Source organism: Patiria miniata, unplaced genomic scaffold, assembly GCF_015706575.1.
Source record: "Patiria miniata isolate m_02_andy unplaced genomic scaffold, ASM1570657v1 HiC_scaffold_20, whole genome shotgun sequence".
Classification (NCBI taxonomy): domain Eukaryota; kingdom Metazoa; phylum Echinodermata; class Asteroidea; order Valvatida; family Asterinidae; genus Patiria; species Patiria miniata.
Genome location: NW_024037059.1, coordinates 17,745,960 through 17,773,498, shown reverse-complemented (window position 1 = coordinate 17,773,498; position 27,539 = coordinate 17,745,960). Strand labels below are relative to the sequence as shown.

The 27,539-nt window shown below is 39.9% G+C and overlaps 2 protein-coding genes across 7 annotated transcripts; both read right to left on the bottom strand.

Moving 5' to 3' along the window:
* LOC119727671 lies at positions 1 to 8,390 on the bottom strand. 2 transcript variants are annotated; one of them, XM_038199668.1, is made up of 9 exons: positions 7,299 to 8,390; positions 6,622 to 6,744; positions 5,644 to 5,779; positions 5,364 to 5,459; positions 4,646 to 4,821; positions 2,067 to 2,189; positions 1,283 to 1,418; positions 1,003 to 1,098; positions 1 to 463 (listed from the first exon to the last, which is right to left on the bottom strand). In XM_038199668.1, the coding sequence occupies exons 1-9, from the start codon at positions 7,455 to 7,457 to the stop codon at positions 273 to 275; spliced, it is 1,236 nt and encodes a 411-aa protein (XP_038055596.1). In that variant the 5' UTR covers positions 7,458 to 8,390; the 3' UTR covers positions 1 to 272. The 2 variants fall into 2 exon arrangements, with proteins under 2 accessions (XP_038055596.1, XP_038055597.1); XM_038199669.1 differs by having other exon boundaries at positions 354 to 463; positions 958 to 1,098.
* A 125-nt stretch (positions 8,391 to 8,515) lies between these two features.
* On the bottom strand, positions 8,516 to 27,213 carry LOC119727673. Of its 5 annotated transcripts, none has more exons than XM_038199670.1 (6): positions 27,155 to 27,194; positions 12,854 to 13,076; positions 10,643 to 10,762; positions 10,117 to 10,252; positions 9,588 to 9,683; positions 8,516 to 9,226 (listed from the first exon to the last, which is right to left on the bottom strand). In XM_038199670.1, exons 2-6 carry the CDS (start codon positions 12,983 to 12,985, stop codon positions 9,036 to 9,038), a joined length of 675 nt encoding a protein of 224 aa, XP_038055598.1. In that variant the 5' UTR covers positions 12,986 to 13,076; positions 27,155 to 27,194; the 3' UTR covers positions 8,516 to 9,035. The 5 variants fall into 5 exon arrangements, with proteins under 5 accessions (XP_038055598.1, XP_038055601.1, XP_038055599.1 ...); XM_038199671.1 differs by lacking the exons at positions 8,516 to 9,226; positions 9,588 to 9,683; positions 10,117 to 10,252; positions 10,643 to 10,762; positions 12,854 to 13,076 and adding exons at positions 17,201 to 19,040; positions 19,402 to 19,497; positions 20,400 to 20,535; positions 20,920 to 21,039; positions 24,387 to 24,597 and having other exon boundaries at positions 27,155 to 27,213; XM_038199672.1 differs by lacking the exons at positions 8,516 to 9,226; positions 9,588 to 9,683; positions 10,117 to 10,252; positions 10,643 to 10,762; positions 12,854 to 13,076 and adding exons at positions 17,201 to 19,040; positions 19,402 to 19,497; positions 20,400 to 20,535; positions 20,920 to 21,039; positions 24,387 to 24,609 and having other exon boundaries at positions 27,155 to 27,201.
* Between the last annotated feature and the right edge of the window lie 326 nt (positions 27,214 to 27,539).

Here is a 27,539-nt window from a genome sequence, read left to right as displayed (position 1 = left end):
GTGAAACACCCAACAACAAATATTATGTAGAGCAACTGCTAGCAAGGCATTCATGCTTTTCTTAATATGGTCATAGTGTCACACTTTGAACCCCAACCCAGTGGAATGACCCATATCAAAACTATACCATTAAACAATAGTCACACAGCTTCCAAATTAAAAAATCTTCTGATAGCGTTAATAAGCCCTCCGACCTTAATCATAAAAATGTCGTGCAACCTTCATCAACAAATCAACTACCAATGAATCTCAAGTTTTTTTCAGAGCCTTCTTCATTTTGGTAATACCCTGAGAACTGGCACCGTTGCCTTTTCATCCACAGCCTCATTTAAGTTATACTGGATTCGGCGAGAGTCTGCAACCTCCCATCTTCCCTGCTTGTTGAGCGCCGCAATGGCCGCTTCCAGCTTCGTGTCCCATTCGTCTTTCACCTTATCGCTTAACGTAAACATGATGTACCCACCTAATGGTCAAAAAAGACAAAAACACCAATTAACACAATGTGCAATTAAAAATTTGCAATTTTAAAACTTGGGGTTTTTTTTTCATTCTTTTGTTCCACATTAATTCAATGAAAATTCAATTCCCAGTCCAAATTCATGATTGGACCGATCCATAATAGGCCCCACCCACCCATTGCACACGTTGTAACAACACGTGCGCCTATACGCGCGCGCACCACTGATTACTAGCAACGATTGGCTAAACACGCAACTTTTGACCTTGCACTACTTCCGGCTTCAATGCATCCGGTTCGTTAGTGGACGTCACTTCAGTTGAAAACCACGCCCACTGCACTAGCGCTGGAACATTAGAGCCGGAAGTTAATGTAACTTTAGTGTGTATTGTATGTAATCAGTGGCGCTTGTTGTGCGTGTATGACGAAGTCACTAACGAATTGGAGACTCCATGCATGTGCAGTGGGCGTGGGTTCTGTTTAAATAACGTCACACTTACCAACGGATAATCATGGTTGGCCAAAGTAATGTGTTTTTTTTTTACCCGGCTTTGTAACGCGGATAAGTTCTGGAAAACACGAATCGCTCACGTGACCAGGTACACCAAAAGCTCCACCTATCACCACGGCATCGTATTGATCTGTAAAAGTTGAAGAAAAATATAAGTCGATATATTTCAGTAACGAACGTCAAACCTCTGCGCGACCTCTGACCTTTGGAACCAAATTCTTACTTCAGATACTCTTGAGAAACATTATCGCAAGTAAAAAAAATGTTGTTTTAAAGTATATAATTTATGGAAAATAATTGAACTACGTCATTACTGTCTTGGATTTTCGTCTGGTGCTCGTCTAACGTGTCGCAGATGTATTCGGTGTGAGACTTTTGTTCCTTACACTGGTCCAATGATTTCTGGGAAGGATCCAGAGCGTCTATACAAGTGAAGCCAAGATTCTTCAACTGTTGGCAGAAAAAAAACCACAATCTTGTCTTATCATTAACCGCAGCAAATCATTCAATCCATCACAAATATTCGATATTTTTTACACCTCGAATGATTTTCAATCCATATTTCAAAATGATTCTAAGTTGTAGTGCCCTCTCTAGATTTTGTGATTGCATTACATGTACATGTAATTGTTGAATTTTAGTTTACCTAAATTAAGGCCAAAAAAAAAGTCTCCGGTTATTGGTATGCGCGCGCGTCGCCGTAGCCATGCGCGTCAGCAAAATGAAAAAAAAAAATTTCAATGAAAGATGATGTCTGAAAACCGCCAAACTCACTGGTTTGACTGGAATCCTGCTACTGCACAATTTAACGTGTTGTCAGATGGGGTTATGATCGAGAATAAGCTTTATGTGGCGTCCCATATATTTCTCTGGACTCCCATAATTATATTTGCACTAAGTTTAATAGTCGGGCACCATTTGCAGTCATCAGCCGACATTTGAAGCAAAAAAGTCAGGGGGAAAGAAAAAAAGAAAAACCGCGTCGCCGTACCACTTTTTGGACAAGCTCCATACCAGACACCGGAGACATATTTTTTTGGCCAAATCTAAACTAATATTTTTTGCCAAGTATAGTAGACTAATCGTGTTCTTATTTACCTCTTGTCCAACCATCCCTGTTCCCGATGCTGCATCAAGGATCCTTGAAGATTTATCAGTGATGAATTCCGATGCAAGGGCTGCCAAATTGCGAGGAGCTAGATAGCCACAAGCAACATGCATCTGTATCAAAAGAAGTTGCAAAAAAATCTAGTCTGGAGGCTGAATAATTAAGTGATAGGTTAATGGTGCTAAGATATACGGCTGGGTGATGGATTAAGCTTCTTTACAGAACGCGCTCCTTATAGTACTGGGATAATTCTTGAGGCAGTGGTAGGCCATGGGTACGGCACTGAGTATCTAGGCCCCCGCCCCCTTGCCACAAATCCAGATGAGCCACTGAGTATGACCGAAGGAGACTACCCTATGTACAGGTGTGTATATTTGTTTGATTACCTCTGTGTATCTTTCTGCCCAAGTGTCGTAAAAACTGGACAACGTTTTCCCGCCGGCTCTATCAGTATCAACAGCATGTCCCTTGACATAGAGTTCCTTCCGAAAATCGGCCAATTCGTCTAAAGTGTTGGAATCTGCGCGTTCTCCACCGCTGACAGTCGCCATTTTCTTTTTTTGCCACTTCAGCGAGTTTAATTTTCATAGCACCAGTTACATGTATCATATACATGACATATGGCACGAAGCCAAGTGCTCTTCGCCTGATGGGGTCAGGCATAATAACTATGTCGCGAGGTCATGATGATCAGCTGACGTCAGGGGCGTGAATCCGGGGGAGATATCCCCCCCCCCCCCTCTTTGAATGGGGGATTAGACTTGACTCAAGTTCGAATTGCTTAAATCTTAAAAAGCAAGTTTAAAAACCCCCACAAAATTCACTTAGTTTCCCTCTTTCCAAAAGCACAAGTAACAAGTCTCAGCACACGTTCCACTTCAGTGCCGTATAATAATGCGCCCACACTGTAGGTACATGTATATTTCACAACAACGCACATATTATGCGTGTGCATGCGGGTATTTCCATAAATAAGGCTACCAATGCATATTTTTATGCATAACTTTGTACATAAAGTATTTTCTGCACTCTTATTTGCAAACTTATTTGCACTATATTTATTAAGCCGGCCATTGAAAATTCAAATGTTCATAACAGACACAAGTATCCATGGGCGTCGCGAGGGGAAGGGGGGCAAGGGGGGCGCCTGCCCCCCCCCCCCCCCCCCAGAAAAAAGGGGAAGAAAAAAACCTTGTGAAGTCATATTTGCCATTGTACATTTCACAAAATGGGCGTCTGCAGGGGCGTCAATGGGGATGGGGTTGTATAACTTCAAGTATTACAAATATCTTTTATTTTTCAACCCGTTGCATTAGACCGTACAAATGAACTTCGCAAAAAATACATAACTCTTCTACCTGCAAATTATAACATTTTTTTTTAAAAGTGTTACTTTCAAACGTATTGCATGACAGCATCGAAATAGGTTTACTTTCAATCGCATTGCAATAAAATTATCCAAACGAGAAAGTAAAAATGACTTGGTGTTATAACATCCGGTTAACTGAAGTTAACTACTCGATGGACATTAAACGGAGGATTACTGCGACATTTCATTATTTTGTGTTACTAATTAGATATGGGTCATTCCACTGGGTTGGGAAGCAGTGCATGTTACATCCATATATTTGGTTATATTATGAAAAGTATCAATACATTCTACACAATTGCTCAACAAAATATTTGTCTGAGGGTGTTTCAATACTTGAGAAAGTTTGAAATCATTCGGAAGTACTTTGACAAAAATATTAGCAAAAATGTATTAATTCGGATGTAACATTGACACCGTGTCAATGTTACATCCAAATATTCTTGTTTTGCCATTTTTTACACGTATGTAAAATATTACCCAAACTGACATTGCATATTTACAACTGGACACCTAAGCACCAAGAAAAGCCTTTGTTTTGGTATAGTCAGGGTTTAAATATAGTAGAAGCAATACCTCAAGTGTGGATGTAACAGTGTAAAAATCACTCAATTGAAGTGTGACATTTGGGTTTTAACACCGTGTAAATGTTACGTCCACACAACCAAGCTATCATTTTTGCTCCATTTGGGCCTGACTACCATAACAAATGCTTTTTTTTTTATTGTGTTGCACATATAGTAAGAAGTACGCAAAGTGAATTTGGGTAATGTTTCGTAGAAATAAAAAAAAGGTACAAATGTCATATTTGGATGTAACACTGACACGGTGTCAATGTTACATCCAAAATGACATTCTTGGCTCATATTTTTGGCAAAATACGTTGAAATGATTTCAAACTTTCTGCAATAGTGAAACACCCAACAACAAATATTATGTAGAGCAACTAGCAAGGCATTCATGCTTTTCTTAATATGGTCATAGTGTCACACATTGTTCCCCAACCCAGTGGAATGACCCATATCAAAACTATACCATTAAACAATAGTCACACAGCTTCAAAAATAACCATTAAAAATATTCTGATAGCGTTTCAGTACGCCCTCCGACCTTAATCATAAATGTCGTGCAACCTTCATCAACAAATCAACTACCAATGATCTCAAGTTTTTTTCAGAGACTTCTTCATTTTGGTAATACCCTGAGAACTGGCACCGTTGCCTTTTCATCCACATCCTCATTTAAGTTGTATTGGATTCGGCGAGAGTCTGCAACCTCCCATCTTCCCTGCTTGTTGAGCGCCGCAATGGCCGCTTCCAGCTTCGTGTCCCATTCGTCTTTCACTTTATCGCTTAACGTAAACATGATGTACCCACCTAATGGTCAAAAAAAGACAAAAACACCAATTAACACAATGTGCAATTCAAAATCTGTAATTTTAAAACTTGGGGTTTTTTTTCACTCTTTTGTTCCACATTAATTCAATGAAAATTCATTCCCAGTCCAAATTCATGATTGGACCGATCCATAATAGGCCCCACCCACCCATTGCACACGTTGTAACAACACGTGCGCCTATACGCGCGCGCACCACTGATTACTAGCAACGATTGGCTAAACACGCCGCCTTGACCTTGCACTACTTCCGGCTTCAATGCATCCGGTTCGTTAGTGGACGTCACTTCAGTTGAAAACCACGCCCACTGCACATTGGGTAGCGCTGGAACATTGGAGCCGGAAGTTAATGTAACTTTAGTGTGTATTGTATGTAATCAGTGGCGCTTGTTGTGCGTGTATGACGAAGTCACTAACGAATCGGAGACTCCATGCATGTGCAGTGGGCGTGGGTTCTGTTTAAATAACGTCACACTTACCAACGGATAATCATGGTTGGCCAAAGTAATGTGGTTTTTTTTACCCGGCTTTGTAACGCGGATAAGTTCTGGAAAACACGAATCGCTCACGTGACCAGGTACACCAAAAGCTCCACCTATCACCACGGCATCGTATTGATCTGTAAAAGTTGAAGAAAAATATAAGTCGATATATTTCAGTAACGAACGTCAAACCTCTGCGCGACCTCTGACCTTTGGAACCAAATTCTTACTTCAGATACTCTTGAGAAACATTATCGCAAGTAAAAAAAATGTTGTTTTAAAGTATATAATTTATGGAAAATAATTGAACTACGTCATTACTGTCTTGGATTTTCGTCTGGTGCTCGTCTAACGTGTCGCAGATGTATTCGGTGTGAGACTTTTGTTCCTTACACTGGTCCAATGATTTCTGGGAAGGATCCAGAGCGTCTATACAAGTGAAGCCAAGATTCTTCAACTGTTGGCAGAAAAAAAACCACAATCTTGTCTTATCATTAACCGCAGCAAATCATTCAATCCATCACAAATATTCGATATTTTTTACACCTCGAATGATTTTCAATCCATATTTCAAAATGATTCTAAGTTGTAGTGCCCTCTCTAGATTTTGTGATTGCATTACATGTACGTGTACATGTTTTTCCTCGTATTCTGGTTCCTTTTCCCGTTACTCCACACCGTCAAAAAAATCCCAAAATGATAACATGGCTCCCGTCACAGATTGTCTTTTCCCCAGCAGACTTACTTGGTGATAGTTCTAATTCAAAAATACCTGAGAGGTCTTGCGGCCAAAAAAAAATTATAAATAAAATACTAAATTGTAGTTGGTTGTCCCTTATACTAGGGCGCGATGGAGGGTAGAGTTCCTCGAATACTGTAGACGAGGTCGGTTTACATTTTGTCTGAACAAAAAAAGTAAGCCAGATTTGTCGTTATGGGCGTCGTCAGGATTTTTTTCTAGAGGGAACCGGAAGCAAAGCACATTCCCCCCCCCCCCCGAAAAAAAAAAATCCCTATATTTTCCAGCATTTTCCCGATAGATCAGAAATTCGAGGGTGGGCAGGGACATTTGCTCCCCCGTCCCCCCCCCCCCCATGCCTGTTTTTCCCCTTTTTCTTTTCTCTTTTTTTTGCGACGCCCATGAGATTTGTGCCATCCCTGATCGAGAATTTACACTCCACATACGGACCATAGTATCTCGAGTGTCTGCTGAATTACACTGAAATTCAATTTAGCTTAATTAATCTAAACTAATATTTTTTTTGCCAAGTATAGTAGACTAATCGTGTTCTTACTTACCTCTTGTCCAACCATCCCTGTTCCTGATGCCGCATCAAGGATCCTTGAAGATTTATCAGTGATGAACTCCGATGCAAGGGCTGCCAAATTGCGAGGAGCTAGCCAGCCATATGTAACATGCATCTGTAACAAAGTTGCGAAAGAAATCTACAGGCCTAGTCTAATGAAGACAACATAAAGATGCATTATAAATCCCTCTCAACCTTTCTGACAAGTTGAAATCACTGTGCGACACTCGGTTACAAGTAATTCATCAAGCGATAACACAGTTGAGGGTTGTTTGCCCCTCACGTAGTTATTGGCAACGTGATGCTGCTAATGTAGTATGTGTTTGAAGGCTAAAAAAAACTGCCCATGGGAGATGAACATTATAAGCATAGACTTGAACTTGTATAAACATTTTAATAATAGGTCAGTGGTTTTGAAATTCGCATTCATCTAGGCCTAAACAAAACCATATCGAGAAGTGGAGCTTGATAGAGGCTGAAGAGTAGGTGCTTGGAGAACGTGCATGGGCTTTTTTTATAATTAGGGTAATACTTTAGGCATGATGACAGCAGTATGCCTATAGTATAGGCCCCGCCCCTCGCCAAATACAAAGATGTGTCTGGCATTACGCACGATTGTAAAGGCAGAAAATAGAAGGTACATGTAGGCCTATGTGTGTGTTCGATTACCTCGTGGTATCGTTCCACCCACGTGTCGTAAAAGCTGGACAACCTTTCCCCACCGGCCCTATCAACAGAATGTCCCGTGACAGTCAGTTCCTCCCGATAATCGGCAAATTCGTCTATGATGTTGGAATCTGCACGTTGTCCGTCGCTGGAAGTCGCCATTTTCTTCCACTTCAGGTCTGCCCCCGTTACCCTATGACACAGACTTCGACCCCATCACGTACAGACCCACCCACAGTGCAGCACATAATATAACACAGATAATTAAAGAGCACAACTCTTTTTTTTGTTTTACATTATTCAGGTATACTTTTATTTTAAACAGTTTAAAGATTCCAGGAACATGTGTGGAGATTTCTGAAACACTCCCGATAATTACTCTTGTTAACAATTTGTGGATGAAGTATAGGGTCTACGATAGGGGTCATTCTATAAATTTGGGGTCCACATTTTTCCTGTCCCTGATACATCTGACATCTATGATTTCATAACTCTGATGCACTACAAGAATGATTATGAACAGTAAACCACCTCCCAACAAATGAAAAAGCGTTTGAAGTCATACGTTATGATACGTGAATGGCAAATTATCAAGCACATTGTGCACTATACCAAGGTAACACTGGACAGGATAAATATCACACTTTGGACCTTTTATTTATAGGATGAGCTATATCAAAGCAATTGTGTGACGTTTCTCCATAGAAGGCTCTGAACAACCTTATAGTTATAGGCCTATAAATATCTCAAGTCTGTTCAAATTATATAGAACCATTTGCATTTATCCCAAAACTAACCTATCCAAATATTATCAAAAAGCTTATACATGTACAGATCGTATGCTGGTACTAAGCACCGTTTGAAATTATTCCATCTGGCTTGCTGTCATATCATTAGAAGAAAATTAATCAAGAAATGTAGGTAATTTCCAATGATCCGTCAATAAATGCAACTTCAACGTGCATGTCACTGAGTTGATAGAACATGTTATTCGACTGTGTTCATTTCATTTATTTGATGTTTTTACACAGTTTGTTTCTATACAGGTAATGAAAATGATGCATTTTTAATGACACCGACATTCATTTCACGGAACTGAAAGCTTATGGCAGGCGCGTGGTAATCCCCCAATATCGACAGCTGAACATTTAATTTAATTACAATACAATCACAAAGGCATTTCGTTTTGGATGTTAATTAATGCAAACTTTGTCACCAAATTTTCCATGCAACGTATTTCTTTTAATGAGTTCTTCAAGACTTCAACCACAGAACCAAAGCCCACACAATGTGGCGGCTACAAATACCACGGATAGTCCATTAGATGAGGTGAAGTCACCCGTCCGCCATCACTACTTGCATAACAATGGAATTGTAAACAAAACTATCCTTACTTAACCACAATTTTCACCTTTTTTATTGAATGGGTTCATTTGTGTTACCGTGAAGTAAAATTAAGTTTTGACTTACATATTTTTTTCAAATCAAATTCTGTTAAGACAAAAATTGTTAGACATTATTTTATTCTCTTTTAATTGTATTATAATGTACGGTGGGGAGTAGTTATACATTGTGTATTGGTTCCCGTACAATAATTCGAATTGAGAGATTCGGAACCAGCGCGTAGCTTCAAAATGGTCACAGCACGCGCTATCCAAATTGTTTTACATATCTGTGCTTAAACTCAAGTCCATCAATTCAACAGATTTTTTTTCTTCAAAAAAAAAAGAGCATTGTGTTTTACTTGGATAAGACCCTGAGAACAGGTACCTTCGCTTTTTCTTTCAAGGCTTCACTGACATGGTACTGTACCCAGCGATACTCCACGAGTTCCCATCGACCCTGCCGGCTGAGTGCTCCGATGGCCGCCTCCGTCTGGCTATTCCATCGGTCCATCACGCTTTCGGAGAACGTAAACATTATGTATCCTCCTAAATTTGAAATTCAATAAAAAGCAAAATGCTTCAAAGATCGGGCAACAAGTTTATTCGATTCCTGCCCTGGTACGGTCCACATGCGTCAAGTCAATCCCTACCTGATTCCATGGGTTGGCCCTAGAATATTCTTCTGGGGTTTTCTTCCCACCTCTAAAAATGTTATTTCTTCTCATTTTCTTCTCTTTACGGATTTCTTCAGGCTTACAAGCTGCAGTGTCTAGGGCGCATTTGTGGGAATCCTTGGTTTTACCAGAATTAATTAATAATACATGTATTAATAATATAAAAGTCCAATGGACAGGACTATACACACAATTCTGATTTATTTTGTTAATGTTTGTGCGGTTTTTTTTACCCGGCTTTGTAATACGGATGAGTTCTGGAAAACACGCATCGGTCACGTGACCAGGTACACCAAAGGCACCGCACATCACTACGGCATCGTATTGATCTGGAAGACGATGGAAACATGAATAAATCAAATTAATTTTGAAGTTCAGTCAGTTGGGCACTGTCACTTACAATACATTTACAATATTGTCATATTAAAGTGTACTTTACTTCCGGTACAGTAGTCTTAAAGAATAAAAATTGTTCATTATTGGCAAAAGAAATGGTAACAGCCTGATCAGAATGAAAATGTAGGATCCAAAGCTTTATGGTGAAATTGTAAGGCAGTATTTCCCATTCTCCATGGGCAAATGGGACTTTTTCAGCCCCGCCCCCGGCGTGAATGGGAGTAATAACGAATGGCACGTGATGTGAGTTCCACCAATCAAATGACAAGGATCTGTATGTCGGTTATATAACAGACAATATTAAGAACTTCCCAAGTGCAATTCGTTTTCGAATTATTATTAAGTTGAGTTTGCGGAAATGCTTACTGTCAGGGATTTTCGTCTGGTGCTCGTCTAGCGTGTCGCATATGTACTCGTTGTAGGACTGAAGTTCCTTGCTTTTATCCAAGGAATCCTGGGAAGGATCTAGAGCATCAATGCAAGTGTAGCCCAGATTCTTCAGCTGTCGGTAGAAGATAAACTAAAATCAACTCCAGATTTTTATCAAGTGTTTTTCTACTTTATCCAGATTTTTATCAAGAGTTGTGGAGAATTGTTTTATCAAGTGCAAATCAAACTACTCGGTGGGACTCGAACCTACAACCTCCTGCTTCCTATAGTGCAGACGTCTTACCACTCGTCCACCGAGCTTAATTGTCAGGCCAGCTGGCTGGTTCGAGTCTGATATAACAACGGGTGCCACTGTCACAACTAAATTGATCTCACAAACATGGCTTCAGCCAGTGTTTATGAAAAAAATATATACAATGCCCAAGTCGGTGAAGGGCAAAACGCAGTATTGAATCTACATCGCCCCGACCGTTCCATCTAATAGCCACCATTTATATTGTACCTCTTGTCCAACCATCCCTGTTCCCGATGCTGCATCAAGGATCCTTGAAGATTTATCAGTGATGAACTCGGATGCAAGGGCTGCCAAATTGCGAGGACCTTGATAACAATTCGCAAAAATCTGAAATTTGCAAGCAAACCATATTGACTGCAATTTTTTGAACCGATCCATTATGGTTTTCGGACTTAATTCCCTTTACATAGGCCCTATTTTATGTATATAAAAAAATCTTCCAGGCCATGAATCATGAAAAAAAGTGAATGTTATTTCGTCGATGAGTATAGTATAGGACTTGATTAAACACAATATTTAAGAAAGAAAATTTACTCACTGGATATGTTCCACGCGTGCGTATTAAGGTAAATGACTCATAGATATAGAATAAAAAGACTAGATCGGCAGCGCGTCCACACGCGCCCATTCACTGTGCGATAAATCTGCGCCATTTTGGTTGTCCCAGTCTCGTGGACGCGCAACAAATCAACGTAAAGTAACTGTGCAGAGGAAGGCACCTGAGCTACTAAAAGAGCGAAACCTCACAGTAAACACGTCTAAGACAGAGAAACACCTCATCAGTAGAAACGGAAGCAACACCAGTTGGAAGAAATGCAAATACCTGGGATCTTTTCTCGACACTGAGCAAGATATTACCAGAAGGAAAATACTTTCGATGGTATCTTTCAACAAATTCAGGAATGTCTTCAACAGTGATGCAATCTCAAACAACACGAAACTCAAAACATTCCGTGCCTTCATAGCATCTGTATTTCTATACAACAGCGAACTATGGACATTGACTAAGTCACTAGAAGAGAACATTGATGCATTTCACAGAAGACTCTTGCGTTCAATCCTTAATATAAAATGGCCCAAGAAGATCACCAATAAAGAACCGTACAGGAGAACCAACGAGATCCCTTGGAGTACTGCCATTACCCGAAGACGTCTTAGGTGGACAGGCCATCTCCTGAGACTACCCGAGGAAGCTCCTGCCAAGCAAGCACTTCTAGAGGCAATCCGCAAGAACAAGCTACCAAGAGGGGGACAACGAACCACGTGGCTGAAGAGAGTAAACAAGGACCTGACAACCACGGGGGTCAACATCAAAGATCGATGCACCTGGCACGTGGCATCAGACAGAGAACAGTGGAGAACACTTACAGAGTGCGCGATGTCAGATCAACTTGATGCAAGCGCCTAGATGATGATGAATGAAGCTAAATGTATCTTTCCTCCAGCACGTGACCTAGCTCAACACGCGCGAACTAGAATGGTAAATGCTCCCACTTCAAAAATTCGGGAAAAATACTCGCAACTCTCCAAGGTGTTCGAGACACACATCAAATTAAAGCTTATTTCATCATCTTTCATTTTCTTTTCAATTTTCGGGGGGTCAACTGATGACTTTTAGGAGAAATTTCCATCTGAAGATGATCACCCCTGAAAATAGTCCTGAAGTCCATCGCCATTTTGAAAAACGATGCCTACACTCCATTGCAAAATAGAGCGATTTTAGGGTCCAAATTACATCCAAAGTGGATACTTTTTTAACTTCTTTACTTCTTTTTTATCTCTTAAAAACGTTTGTTAGTCATTTGGAACATTTTTCTATGTGGTTTGGAGGATTTTTTTGTCAAGGGAAAATAAAGTCCGAGAACCTGACTTGAACCATGGAGCTGCTTGAAGTACTTCGAAATACGCCCATAGTATGCATGAGTACAGAATATCGCGGGCGGGGGGGGGACATTGTCGTCCCCAGTTATTGTTTTTACTGGTGATCTTAACATCTCCCCTCCTAACTATTTCGTCCCCGAATAAAAAATGTGGCCTACATTTTTATTTAGCTGCAGATTCAGAGTAGCTGATTCAATGACTCCAAACTCGATAATGATATTAAGCACTACACAAATACGTTAAACACTACAAGTGAAATTTGGCCCTGCCACATTTACATGATGATCCGTTTGGCTAACAGACACAAATGGTGAAAGGGAAATTGCCCCAGATTTCAGAACGTCTAGAATCCCAATTTTTCGGGGCCCTTATTAAAAGCGGGCCCCTAACAACCCCGACAAAATCCTGGCTACACCCATGCCTGAATGGACGTCATAATAATGTATAGAAGCTCACACTATAAATTAATTGCCATGCCTGTTGATAATGTATTATTAACGAAGATCTTTTTTCTATTTTTCAGTGGTTCTGGCCTACCTGATCGTATTTTCCTGCCCACAAGTTGTAAAATCCAGACACCGGGTCGCCGCCTTTTTCTGCAGCAAACCCGTGGTCAAACGCGGCCTTCCGCAAATCGACGAGCTCGTTACCGGTTGTCTCCATTTTCATAGGTTTGCAGTGAGGTGTATCTGTTGATGTTGGCTGTCCCTCGATGTCGAGGAAGACTAATTTCCAGATACCGGTGTATCTGTAAGCGAAACTTATATTCAATTCCCCCGTCAGCTGGTCAGTCAATTCGAGTTGCCACGAATAGAAAAACGGCCCAGGGATTGCTGTTATGCTGTTATGCCGGTGGTACTGTCGAGCGCAATTTGAGTCCCCCGCGCAAGTTTAAACTTGCGCACGCAAGTTAAAACTGGCGCGAGGAACTCCCGAAAGCACGCAAATTACACCGCGCCGTTTTAATTTGCGTGCGCACGTTACAACTTACGCAAAGGCGATCGCAATTTGAGAACCTTGCGGGCGGGATTTTCATTGATGAAGAAAAATAAATGTTTGAAACACAAGGAGAAATAAATTAATAAATAATGGAATAAATTATTGAACAAAGAAATTAATAAAAAGTGGAATTCAATTAGCGGCAATGAAAAGAAACATTGATATTAAGCAGTACATATCAGAGAAGTTTTTAGGGGGCGAGGGCGGGAAGGGGACCAGCTAAGCGTACTGAAGTTGTTCATAAATGGAGACAACTTGCTTCAAGGTTTTTTACCTTGCATATGTAAAACTAAGTAGCATTTTATTTACATTCTTAAATGTAAATAAATCACAATTTCCTAGGGGTAACCCGAGAATGATTATCATCCCTTCAATTGTTCAAGATTTGTGACGTTATAGTAATCATTTACATTATTTTTTAAATGCTTTAAATTACATTACATGTACTGTACAACTAAAAAAGTACATATTCTTAAAAAAAATACTAATTTTATTAATTTAGCAATTAATTAATTGGACGGTACAATATTTCATTTTGTTATTAAAAATACTTTTAATAACATTTCGAGCACTGTGTACACTTCAAGAATGCATAATTTGAAAAACATTTAATGAACTCATTACTAATTTAATTAATTAATTTAAATTATTACTCTAAACAATTATTTTACTTGCAGGCTCACTAATGTTTACGTGCTTTAACTTAAAAACGCTATGCATATAAAATGGTAATTATTTTAAAAAGTAAATAAATTTATTAATGATTTAATTAATAAATTTTATTTATTAATTTAATTAATTAATTCGAATTAATGAATAAATATGTTGTTTATTTAACAAAAATCCTAAAGAGCCATAAACAATAATACATATCATGAAAGTGCATAAATTGTTCGCATTACCGCCCCTTATCTCTAAGCCCACACAGTCAACATCATTAGCATAATACTGTAAATAAAATGTTTCAAAAAAGGCATTAAGGCCAATGCCTTAATGCCTTTTTTGAAACATTTTATTTACAGTATTATGTCTCACGAAGCACAGTGGTGCTATTAATTGGAGAAAATAATGTTACATATCTGCATGAGTTTTCCAGGAAAAAAAATTAGTTGGGCGGCTTTGCAGGCGTGGGAAAAATCTATGTAGCGCGCAAGTTTAAACTTGCGAGCGCAATTTGTAGCTAGAAAATTAATGCACGCGCAAGTTTAAACTTGCGTGCGCGCAGGTTTAAACTTGCGTGCGCGCAAGTTTAAACTTGTGCAGAGGACTCAAATTGCACTCGACAATGTAATGGGACTCGCGTTCCAGCCTCGACTCCATCCAGGGGCGCGTGCGCGTTCCTTACACTAACAAATAATATACTAATACAAAATTTAATTCAAGCAATGCATATCGGCTATAAAAGGAATGAAATATATTTTGTTAACTTAAACGTATGAAAGATACGGAAGACGGATAGTGCCACTCAATGAGTGTGAATATATTTTGTTGGTGCGTGTGAAAATATTTTTGTACATCGGCCGCCACTTATTATGTGGCGGCCGCCAGATAATAAGTGGCGGCCGCCACATAAGTCGTCATAATAAGTGGCGGCCGCTGTACAAAAAAAATGTATTCACACTCTTTTTTATTATCTGGCGGCCGCCACATAAAAAGTGTGAAAATATTTCTTTTGTAGGTGTGAAAATATTTTTGTGTACAGCGGCTGCCACTTATTATGACGACTTATGTGGCGGCCGCCACTTATTATCTGGCGGCCGCCACATAATAAGTGGCGGCCGCTGTACAAAAAAAATATTTTTCACACTTTTTTTTACGTGGCGGCCGCCACTTATTATCTGGCGGCCGCCACATAAAAAAGTGTGAGTATATTTTTGTGTACGTGTGAAAATATTTTTTTGTACAGCGGCTGCCACTTATTATGACGACTTATGTGGCGGCCGCCACTTATTTATCTGGCGGCCGCCACATAATAAGTGGCGGCCGCTTTACAAAAAAAATATTTTCACACGCACCAAAAAAATAATTTCACTCAATGAGTGGCACTATCCGTCTTCCGTAGAAAGATGATCACAGCCACTTCCTAATTAGCCTTTTCGGAGTTCCAACTGCGCGCATTCGTAACCTGTGACAATGCACATTATTTGTCTCAATGCCCTTTGACAGTACCCACAATGCACAAACAGCCTTTTTGTAAAGTCAGTGGCGCGATGATGTCAAAGGCCATTTGAGACAAACAATGCGCATTGTCACAGGTTATGAATGCGCAGTTGGAACTCCGAAAAGGCTTATTCCAACCTGTACCTTGACCCGTGAACGTGGCTTGTAAACTACGCCACGTTCTTATGTCATTTCGAACCTGGCGAACGTGTCCCTCTGACTCCCTCCGTTACACACACTGGACGTTATTTTGCCCATGTAATAAGTACTCACATAATGAAGCTGTCTTGAATTCTATTTGTACGTCAAAACTTGCATTTGACGAAAATTGAGGAAAACTCTGGCCCCGGTTCATGAAGTCAGTCCGCTACTGCTAGCTGCCATTTTCTCCCAACTGACGCATGCGCATTGCGTTTTATTTTCGTATGATTCGACGGCTGTTTACTGTCGCAGCTAAAACAGACATCGTTTTAGACAGGTTTCAAGTCCTTTCCTCTCTCACCGCACCGCACGCGGTCGCACGTGCGCCCGCGTGTGTGTGCACACACGTACTGCTGTACACGAGATGAGCCGAGCAGCCAATCGTCTGCGGGTTTTTTTTTCGGGGTTGCGACATGAAACAGCCGTCAATCTGTCCAAGCGACTCGGACGCGTCCGGGGTTATTTGTCAGGGTCAGGTTAAAATCTAATTTCTACACGTTCGTATGGGTCTTTACTGATGGGCAAATTTCGTCGAAATTACACAGCCGAAACAATCGGACGGGCAAATTTAGATTCCTAGGAGAACTCAACACCCATACGGAATTATGTATGTCGGATCGATTTCGCCAGGTTCGAAATGAAACAAGAACGTGGCGTTGTATACAACGCCACGTTCACGGGTCTAATTTTAGTTCCAACCATATCGATTTCAAACTCGAGTGTTTTAATCATGAATTGTTTTCAGTTGAGACTGTTTCGTTATGTTTTTGAATTTGACAAAAAGGGATGAAAAGATTCATCAGTAAACAGTCCACCAAAACTAACAACTTGTAACCATACAGCGCAGCGTCGCGCCAAAATGACGTACATGTACTGTTGCGCAATGCAAAGCATACCCCCCTCCATCGATCCCAAATGGTCGAGCCCAATGTACAGTTGACCTTCTGAGGTCACGCGAAGATCAGCGCACGCGCAACGGACGTAAACACACACACATGACATGCATGAACATCATTACATAACCTTGCATTCGTCAGATCGGAGACGCGAGGTCATGGTGAGTAAAAAACTCAGATTTACCACCCAAATTTTTTCCCATGATCCAAATGTCAATTGCGTGAAAATATTTCAGAGTTATGGATCAACATGGAGGAAGGAATCTCAAACATGTCAAAGGGCATTTCCAAAAGCCAAGTCATAGAGTGCTGACCCCCAACCTCGTCCCCAGTGCTTACTTTATTTCCAACACGGTTTCCAATAGTAAACCCTGGATAGGAAACTTTCTTCCTGTATCCTGATTCGATACCGCAATTGGCTAGTATTATACTAGTAATGGATTTTTTATCGTGTACTTGGTGTTGTTATTCACAACATGCAGTACATGTTTTCGCGATCATTCGTCCACGCCTTCCATGCCTTCTCGAAAATATTAATTTCTTTTCCAATTTGTTAATATTAATATGAAATGTGATACTGCATATTGTTTCGTTAAGATCGTAACAGTTTAATTGAATAAAAATTGTGTTTTTGTAACTCACGCCATGCTCGCACTGCTACGAATTGACTCTGTTTTTACCCCAGACACCGCATACAAAAACATATGACTTCGACCCCCATACAGACTTCGACCCCATCACGTACAGACCCACCCACAGTGCAGCACATAATATAACACAGATAATTAAAGAGCACAACTCTTTTTTTTTTTTTTTTACATTATTCAGGTATACTTTTATTTTAAACAGTTTAAAGATTCCAGGAACATGTGTGGAGATTTCTGAAACACTCCCGATAATTACTCTTGTTAACAATTTGTGGACGAAGTATAGGGTCTACGATAGGGGTCATTCTATAAATTTGGGGTCCACATTTTTCCTGTCCCTGATACATCTGACATCTATGATTTCATAACTCTGATGCACTACAAGAATGATTATGAACAGTAAACCACCTCCCAACAAATGAAAAAGCGTTTGCAGTCATACGTTATGATACGTGAATGGCAAATTATCAAGCACATTGTGCACTATACCAAGGTAACACTGGACAGGATAAATATCACACTTAGGACCTTTTATTTATAGGATGAGCTATATCAAAGCAATTGTGTGACGTTTCTCCATAGAAGGCTCTGAACAACCTTATAGTTATAGGCCTATAAATATCTCAAGTCTGTTCAAATTATATAGAACCATTTGCATTTATCCCAAAACTAACCTATCCAAATATTATCAAAAAGCTTATACATGTACAGATCGTATGCTGGTACTAAGCACCGTTTGAAATTATTCCATCTGGCTTGCTGTCATATCATTAGAAGAAAATTAATCAAGAAATGTAGGTAATTTCCAATGATCCGTCAATAAATGCAACTTCAACGTGTATGTCACTGAGTTGATAGAACATGATATTCAACTGTGTTCATTTCATTTATTTGATGTTTTTACACAGATTGTTTCTATACAGGTAATGAAAATGATGCATTTTTAATGACACTGACATTCATTTCCCGGAACTGAAAGCTTTTGGCAGGCGCGTGGTGATCCCCCAATATCGACAGCTGAACATTTCATTTAATTACAATACAATCACAAAGGCATTTCGTTTTGGATGTTAATTAATGCAAACTTTATCACCAAATTTTCCATGCAACGTATTTCTTTTAATGAGTTCTTCAAGACTTCAACCACAGAACAAAAGCCCACACAATGTGGCGGCTACAAATACCACGGATAGTCCATTAGATGAGGTGAAGTCACCCGTCCGCCATCTTACTACTTGCATAACAATGGAATTGTAAACAAAACTATCCTTATTTAACCACAATTTTCACCTTTTTTTTATTGAATGGGTTCATTTGTGTTACCGTGAAGTAAAATTAAGTTTTGACTTACATATTTTTTTCAAATCAAATTCTGTTAAGACAAAAATTTTTAGACATTATTTTATTCTCTTTTAATTTGATTATAATGTTGTTATACATTGTGTATTGGTTCCCGTACTATATTCGAATTGAGAGATTCGGAACCAGCGCGTAGCTTCAAAATGGTCACAGCACGCGCTATCCAAATTGTTTTACACCTGTGCTTAAACTCAAGTCGTATGGAAATAAAAACCCGTCGATTGAAACCATAAACTCAACAGATTTTTTTTCAAAAAAAGAGCATTGTGTTTTACTTGGGTAAGATCCTGAGAACAGGTACCTTCGCTTTTTCTTTCAAGGCTTCACTGACAAGGTACTGTACCCAGCGATACTCCACGAGTTCCCATCGACCCTGCCGGCTGAGTGCTCCGATGGCCGCCTCCGTCTGGCTATTCCATCGGTTTATCACGCTTTCGGAGAACGTAAACATTATGTATCCTCCTAAATTTGAAATTCAATAAAAAGCAAAATGCTTCAAAGATCGGGCAACAAGTTTATTCGATTCCTGCCCTGGTACGGTCCACATGCGTCAAGTCAATCCCTACCTGATCCCATGGGTTGGCCCTAGAATACTCTTCTGGGGTTTTCCTCCCACCTCTAAAAATGTTATTTCTTCTCATTTTCTTCTCTTTACGGGTTTCTTCAGGCTTACAAGCTGCAGTGTCTAGGGCGCATTTGTGGGAATCCTTGGTTTTACCAGAAATAATTAATAATACATGTATTAATAATATAAAAGTCCCATGGACAGGACTATATACACAATTCTGATTTATTTTGTTAATGTTTGTGCGGTTTTTATTACCCGGCTTCGTAATACGGATGAGTTCTGGAAAACACGCATCGGTCACGTGACCAGGCACACCAAAGGCACCGCACATCACCACGGCATCGTATTGATCTGGAAGACGATGGAAACATGAATAAATCAAATTAATTTTGTCAAATTCAGTCAGTTGGGCACTGTCACTTACAGTACATTTACAATATTAAGGGAATACCATTCATAAATACCTTTTCGGTAAGAAAAAATCATATAATTCGTTCAAAACATCCCGATTTTGTTCAACAAATTCACTTTATGCTTTTTGAAACATCCCTCTTGCAAAATAATGGAGTGTTCAGCTGGCGAGTAAGATGTAAACAACGCTTTTATGGAGATTGACGCGCGCGTATCATGTTCTGCGCGATGTCGCGCAGAACGCACCTGGCGCGTTGCGTTTTGAATTTAGAACTTTAAAATTCTGACTCCCTGGTAGTGTTGCGCATGCCTACGTGAGGATTGTGAACGTTCAACCAATGAAACGATAAGAGGCACTGGATTTTTAGGAGTCCACATTTTATTGTGACACTGGAAAAGTGTTTAAGACCAGCTAGCCATGTCTTTATAATCCGTTTAAGACCGGCCACGTGACGGGCTCTCGACCAATAGGAATGCGTAAACTTTCTTAGGTATTTATGAATGTCATATTAAAGTGTACTTTACTTCCGGTACAGTAGTCTTAAAGAATAAAAATGGTTCATTATTGGCAAAAGAAATGGCAACAGCCTGATCAGAATGAAAATGTAGGATCCAAAGCTTTATGGTCAAATTGCAAGGCAGTATTTCCCATTCTCCATGGGCAAATGGGACTTTTTCAGCCCCGGCGTGAATGGGAGTAATAACGAATGGCACGTGATGTGAGTTCCACCAATCAAATGACAAGGATCTGTATGTCGGTTATATAACAGACAATATTAAGAACTTCCCAAGTGCAATTCGTTTTCGAATTATTATTAAGTTGAGTTTGCAGAAATAATTACTGTCGGGGATTTTCGTCTGGTGCTCGTCTAGCGTGTCGCATATGTACTCGTTGCAAGACTGAAGTTCCTTGCTTTTATCCAAGGAATCCTGGGAAGGATCTAGAGCATCAATGCAAATGTAGCCCAGATTCTTCAGCTGTCGGTAGAAGATAAACTAAAATCAACTCCAGATTTTATCAAGTGTTTTTCACTTTATCCAGATTTTTATCAAGAGTTGTGGAGAATTGTTTTATCAAGTGCAAATCAAACTACTCGGTGGGACTCGAACCTACAACCTCCTGCTTCCTATAGTGCAGACGTCTTACCACTCGTCCACCGAGCTTGTCAGGCCAGCTGGCTGGTTCGAGTCTGATATAGCAGCGGGTGCCACTGTCACAACTAAATTGATCTCACAAACATGGCTTCAGGCAGTGTTTATGAAAAAAATATATACAATGCCCAAGTCGGTGAAGGGCAAAACGCAGTATTGAATGTACATCGCCCCGACCGTTCCATCTAATAGCCACCATTTATATTGTACCTCTTGTCCAACCATCCCTGTTCCCGATGCTGCATCAAGGATCCTTGAAGATTTATCAGTGATGAACTCGGATGCAAGGGCTGCCAAATTGCGAGGACCTTGATAAACATTCGCTAAAATCTGAAATTTGCAAGCAAACCATATTGACTGCAATTTTTTGAACCGATCCGTTATGGTTTTCGTACTTAATTCCCTTTACATAGGCCCTATTTTATGTATATAAAAAAAATCTTCCAGGCCATGAATCATGAAAAAAGTGAATGTTATTTCGTCGATGAGTATAGTATAGGACTTGATTAAAGCTACAGTCCATCATTTGTAATTTGTGCATTTTGTTCGTTTGAAGCAACAAAAGAGTTCAAAATCTAATGAAGGATACTGAGCAACTAACCTGATGAAGTTTCAGCTAAGCTTCAGCTGTACATTCCGAAAAAAACAGCATTCTAAGATCTCAATTTCAAATCAAAAGTTACTGAATCAAGTTTTGAATTTTTTTGAATTGCAGCTATACGCGACGTAGCGCACTGATCCGACGAATTATAACAACCGCGCGCGCGTGTGCGTCGTTCCAAAACTTGTGCGCGCTGCGCTGAATAACAAAACGAACTACTAATTTAAATTTTCCTACGGTGCTTCTTAAGAATCACCGTTGGAAATGCCTTCTTTCGTTAATTACTTCAAAATGACAGCTTCCCAGAAAGAATAATTTCACAGGGAGTTTAGTTCCCTTACTATCTTTCAACCAAGTTTGTTTTTCAACAATAATTACGCCAGTTACTTTTCGGATGGCTGCAAATGATGGACTATAGCTTTAAACACAATATTTAAGAAAGAAAATGTACTCACTGGATATGTTCCACGCGTGCGTATTAAGGTAAATGACTCATAGATATAGAATAAAAAGACTAGATCGGCAGCGCGTCCACACGCGCCCATTCACTGTGCGATAAATCTGCGCCATTTTGGTTGTCTCAGTCTCGTGGACGCGCAACAAATCAACGTAAAGTAATGAAGCTAAATGTATCTTTCCTCCAGCACGTGACCTAGCTCAACACGCGCGAGCTAGTGCGCACCGAGTATTTAAGCGCTGCGCTCACGCACTCTTACACGTTGGTGACTTTTGATTTCAGCTACGGGATCGATAATCAGTTTGTTTTCTGCAAAGTAAACCGATTTTAAGACAACCGAGTTTGCTAAGTAGGCCCTGGTCATATAATCATCAGCATCTATGTTCAAGAGATACTGATTGAAATAAACAACAAGAGTAGACTGGGATTTTAACATAATGAGAACGGTGTTTCTTATTTATTCTCTTGTGTATAATTATTAATAGCATTGAAGGTCTCAAGTCACAGAAATAAACTTGCATTGTGCGCGTAAACGGCAGTGCGTTCGTCACGTCTAGCGCGCAATTTGTATCTTTCCTCCAGCACGTGACCCTCCATGCAAGGCCGCGCGTATGCACGCGCTGCCGATCTAGTCTTTTATTCTATAGACCGCTTCCAGACGCGTTCGATAATTGACGCGCGAAGGTGCGCGACGCCATGTTGTGGGACAAAATGTGCATGGATAGATATGCGCTTGTCCCACAACATGGCGTCGCGCGCCTTCGCGCGTCGATTATCGAACGCGTCTGCAAGCGGTCTATATCTATGAAATGACTTAACTCCTGCACGCGTATCAGAAGACAAAATGCGCGCCGGGCGCGGCCTCAATAAAACTTAAAAGATTACGAAAAGCCACGTACGTGTACGTGTAGGCCTGCATTTCTCTAACTACAGGTGAAGTTGAAAGTTGTTGAAAGTTGAATATTATTTTATTTCATGTTCCCGTCTTGTATTACGAAACCAAGGGGTTTGCATATAAGTGCAAAACTGTAGCCTTTCCACTATGGAAAGACTATATGGCACACTGACGCCACTTTTTCGTCGTATAGAGATATTATCTCAGTGAAGATCAGTCATTGCAAAAATAATTGAAAATCTATGAATCTGGGATTGAGAACCTTTTCAAATTTTCAATGCGAGAAAATACTTTTAAAAATGCACTCGACTCTCGACCAAAGAAGTGCACGTACAACATGTACTTCCGAGACAGCATACGATACAGACGATAACGAAATTACCGGTAACGTTCCGGTAATGCTATTCCAAGCCGGGAATTTGCCCGAGAATCACCGGTACGGGTTAACCCATTCCATGTGCCTTCAGCTGGGAATTTCAACTTATCCACAGAGGTGGAAGGTGCACTCCGCCAACCTGCCGCTTCGACCCCGTGACCGTAAAAATACGCAGGCCCAAATTGGCACAGGCACTGTGCCTAGGGCCTTCGAAATTACCGCAGTTTGCCACAAAAGGCCTACCCACACAACACACACCGCGTTCTTTTTTTTTTCTTTTTTAAAAACATGTTTTAGGGTCTCTCTCAGAACTTTCGATTTCGCCAACTGCCGCTGTAATGTACATGTACATGTACATTGTACATGTACATCATGTAGGTATAGGCCCATAGAGCTAATCTATAGCTCTAGTATGGGTAGGCCCTTCAATACGTATAGAAAATGATGTGCATGCGATATGCACGCGGTAAGTCATGTCGTTCTGAAGCAGGGTGCCACCGTATGGCGTCGATCGGTGGAGGGCGGGACGATTTTATATAGTATATATAGTATAATATAGAATTGTGCGGGAGGGCCCTAAATATGCAATAATATAATGTTTAAAACTACCATATCGACCCTGCTGTAGTAACATGGATGCTACCCGATTGTGCGAGTTCGATTCCCAGTGGATACTTTTTTAACTTCTTTACTTCTTTTTTATCTCTTAAAAACGTTTGTTAGTCATTTGGAACATTTTTCTATGTGGTTTGGAGGATTTTTTTGTCAAGGGAAAATAAAGTCCGAGAACCTGACTTGAACCATGGAGCTGCTTGAAGTATTTCGAAATACGCCCATAGTATGCATGAGTACAGAAAAACGCCGTACGGAAAAAAATATCGCGGGGGGGGGACATTGTCGTCCCCTGTTATTGTTTTTACTGGTGATCTTAACATCTCCCCTCCTAACTATTTCGTCCCCGAATACAAAAATGTGGCCTACATTTTTATTTAGCTGCAGATTCAGAGTAGCTGATTCAATGACTCCAAACTCGATAATAACACAAATACGTTAAACACTACAAGTAAAATATGGCCCTGCCACATTTACATGATGATCCGTTTGGCTAACAGACACAAATGGTGAAAGGGAAATTGCCCCAGATTTCAGAACGTCTAGAATCCCAATTTTTCGGGGCCCTTATTAAAAGCGGGCCCCTAACAACCCCGACAAAATCCTGGCTACACCCATGCCTGAATGGACGTCATAATAATGTATAGAAGCTCACACTATAAATTAATTGCCATGCCTGTTGATAATGTATTATTAACGAATATCTTTTTTCTATTGTTCAGTGGTTCTGGCCTACCTGATCGTATTTTCCTGCCCACAAGTTGTAAAATCCAGACATCGGGTCGCCGCCTTTTTCTGCAGCAAACCCGTGGTCATATGTGGCCTTCCGCAAATCGACGAGCTCTTTACCGGTTGTCTCCATTTTCATAGGTTTGCAGTGAGGTGTATCTGTTGATGTTGGCTGTCCCTCGATGTCGAGGAAGACTACTTTCCAGATACCGGTATATCTGTTAGCGAAACTTATATTTAATTCCCCCGTCAGCTGGTCAGTCAATTCGAGTTGCCACGGATGGAAAAAACGGCCCAGGGAATACTTTCAATTGCTGTTATGCCGGTGGTACTGTCGAGCGCAATTTGAGTCCCCCGCGCAAGTTTAAACTTGCGCACGCAAGTTAAAACTGGCGCGAGGAACTCCCGAAATTACACGCAAATTACAGCACGCAAATTACACCGCGCCATTTTCATTTGCGTGCGCACGTTACAACTTACGCAAAGGCGATCGCAATTTGAGAACCTTGCGGGCGGGATTTTCATTGATGAAGAAAAATAAATGTTTGAAACACAAGGAGAAATAAATTAATAAATAATGGAATAAATTAATGTACAAAGAAATTAATAAAAAGTGGAATTCAATTAGCGGCAATGAAAAGAAACATTGATATTAAGCAGTACATATCAGAGAAGTTTTTAGGGGGCGAGGGCGGGAAGGGGACCAGCCAAGCGTACTGAAGTTGTTCATAAATGGAGACAACTTGCTTCAAGGTTTTTTACCTTGCATATGTAAAACTAATTAGCATTTTATTTATATTCTTAAATGTAAATAAATCACAATTTCCTAGGGGTAACCCGAGAATGATTATCATCCCTTCAATTGTTCAAGATTTTTGACGTTATAGTAATCATTTACATTATTTTTTAAATGCTTTAAATTATATTACATGTACTGTACTAAAAAAGTACATATTCTTAAAGAAATACTACTTTTATTAATTTAGCAATTAATTAATTGGACGGTACAATATTTCATTTTGTTATTAAAAATACTTTTAATAACATTTCGAGCACTGTGTACACTTCAAGAATGCATAATTTGAAAAACATTTAATGAACTCATTACTAATTTAATTAATTAATTTAAATTATTACTCTAAACAATTATTTTACTTGCAGGCTCACTAATGTTTACGTGCTTTAACTTAAAAACGCTATGCATATAAAATGGTAATTATTTTAAAAAGTAAATAAATTTATTAATGATTTAATTAATAAATTTAATTTATTAATTTAATTAATTAATTCGAATTAATGAATAAATATGTTGTTTATTTAACAAAAATCCTAAAGAGCCATAAACAATAATACATATCATGAAAGTGCATAAATTGTTCGCATTACCACCCCTTATCTCTAAGCCCACACAGTCAACATCATTAGCATAATACTGTAAATAAAATGTTTCAAAAAAGGCATTAAGGCCAATGCCTTAATGCCTTTTTTGAAACATTTTATTTGCAGTATTATGTCTCACGAAGCACAGTGGTGCTATTAATTGGAGAAAATAATGTTACATATCTGCATGAGTTTTCCAGGAAAAAAATTAGTTGGGCGGCTTTGCATGCGTGGGAAAAATCTATGTAGCGCGCAAGTTTAAACTTGCGAGCGCAATTTGTAGCTAGAAAATTAATGCACGCGCAAGTTTAAACTTGCGTGCGCGCAAGTTTAAACTTGCGCGGAGGACTCAAATTGCACTCGACAATGTAATGGGACTCGCGTTCCAGCCTCGACTCCATCCAGGGGCGCGTGCGCGTTCCTTACACTAACAAATAATATACTAATACAAAATTTAATTCAAGCAATGCATATCGGCTATAAACGGAATGAAATATATTTTGTTAACTTAAACGTATGAAAGATACGGAAGACGGATAGTGCCACTCAATGAGTGTGAATATATTTTTTTGGTGCGTGTGAAAATATTTTTGTACAGCGGCCGCCACTTATTATGTGGCGGCCGCCAGATAATAAGTGGCGGCCGCCACAAAGTCGTCATAATAAGTGGCGGCCGCTGTACAAAAAAATGTATTCACACTCTTTTTTATTATCTGGCGGCCGCCACATAAAAAGTGTGAAAATATTTCTTTTGTAGGTGTGAAAATGTTTTTTTGTACAGCGGCTGCCACTTATTATGACGACTTATGTGGCGGCCGCCACTTATTATCTGGCGGCCGCCACATAATAAGTGGCGGCTGCTGTACAAAGAAATATTTTCACACTTTTTTTTATGTGGCGGCCGCCACTTATTTATCTGGCGGCCGCCACATAATAAGTGGCGGCCGCTATACAAAAAAAATATTTTCACACGCACCAAAAAAATAATTTCACTCAATGAGTGGCACTATCCGTCTTCCGTAGAAAGATGATCACAGCCACTTCCTAATAAGCCTTTTCGGAGTTCCAACTGCGCGCATTCGTAACCTGTGACAACGCACATTATTTGTATCAAATGCCCTTTGACAGTACCCACAATGCACAAACAGCCTTTTTGTAAAGTCAGTGGCGCGATGATGTCAAAGGCCATCTGAGACAAATAATGCGCATTGTCACAGGTTGTGAATGCGCAGTTGGAACTCCGAAAAGGCTTATTCCAACCTGTACCTAGACCCGTGAACGTGGCTTGTAAACTACGCCATGTTCTTATGTCATTTCAAACCTGTCGAACGTGTCCCTCTGACTCCCTCCGTTACACACACTGGACGTTATTTTGCCCATGTAATAAGTACTCACATATGAAGCTGTCTTGAATTCTATTTGTACGTCAAAACTTGCATTTGACGAAAATTGAGGAAAACTCTGGCCCCGGTTCATGAAGTCAGTCCGCTATATGGGTGCACGCCTGTAAATAGACCAAAAATCCGTCCGCCGAGCTCATAAATAAAAGTTATACCCTCAAAATATTCTATATTAGAGAGTTCTGAGAACCATGGAATTGGGGAATTGAAGACATGTGGCACTGAACCTCTGGCCTGGACTTGGAGCTTCCAATTCTGATCATTTTGGATGCAATCTGGCCCGAAAGTGGCGCTATTTAGCCATGTTGTGGAGGGATTCTTTTTCAAAATGGCTACTTTTCCAGTTCGGGAAACATCATTCGTTTTAGGGGTGTTCTTAT

Coding starts and splice junctions, on each gene's coding strand:
- LOC119727671 (XM_038199668.1), bottom strand. CDS start 7,457: ATGGCGACTTCCAGCGACGGACAACGTGCAGATTCCAACATCATAGAC. Junction 5,780..6,621: donor CAGGGATGGTTGGACAAGAG/GTAAGTAAGAAC, acceptor TTCTGCCAACAG/TTGAAGAATCTTGGCTTCAC. Junction 4,822..5,363: donor TATCCGCGTTACAAAGCCGG/GTAAAAAAAACC, acceptor TTTGACCATTAG/GTGGGTACATCATGTTTACG.
- LOC119727673 (XM_038199671.1), bottom strand. CDS start 24,518: ATGAAAATGGAGACAACCGGTAAAGAGCTCGTCGATTTGCGGAAGGCC. Junction 19,498..20,399: donor CCAGACGAAAATCCCCGACA/GTAATTATTTCT, acceptor ATCGTCTTCCAG/ATCAATACGATGCCGTGGTG. Junction 19,041..19,401: donor CATCCGTATTACGAAGCCGG/GTAATAAAAACC, acceptor TTTCAAATTTAG/GAGGATACATAATGTTTACG.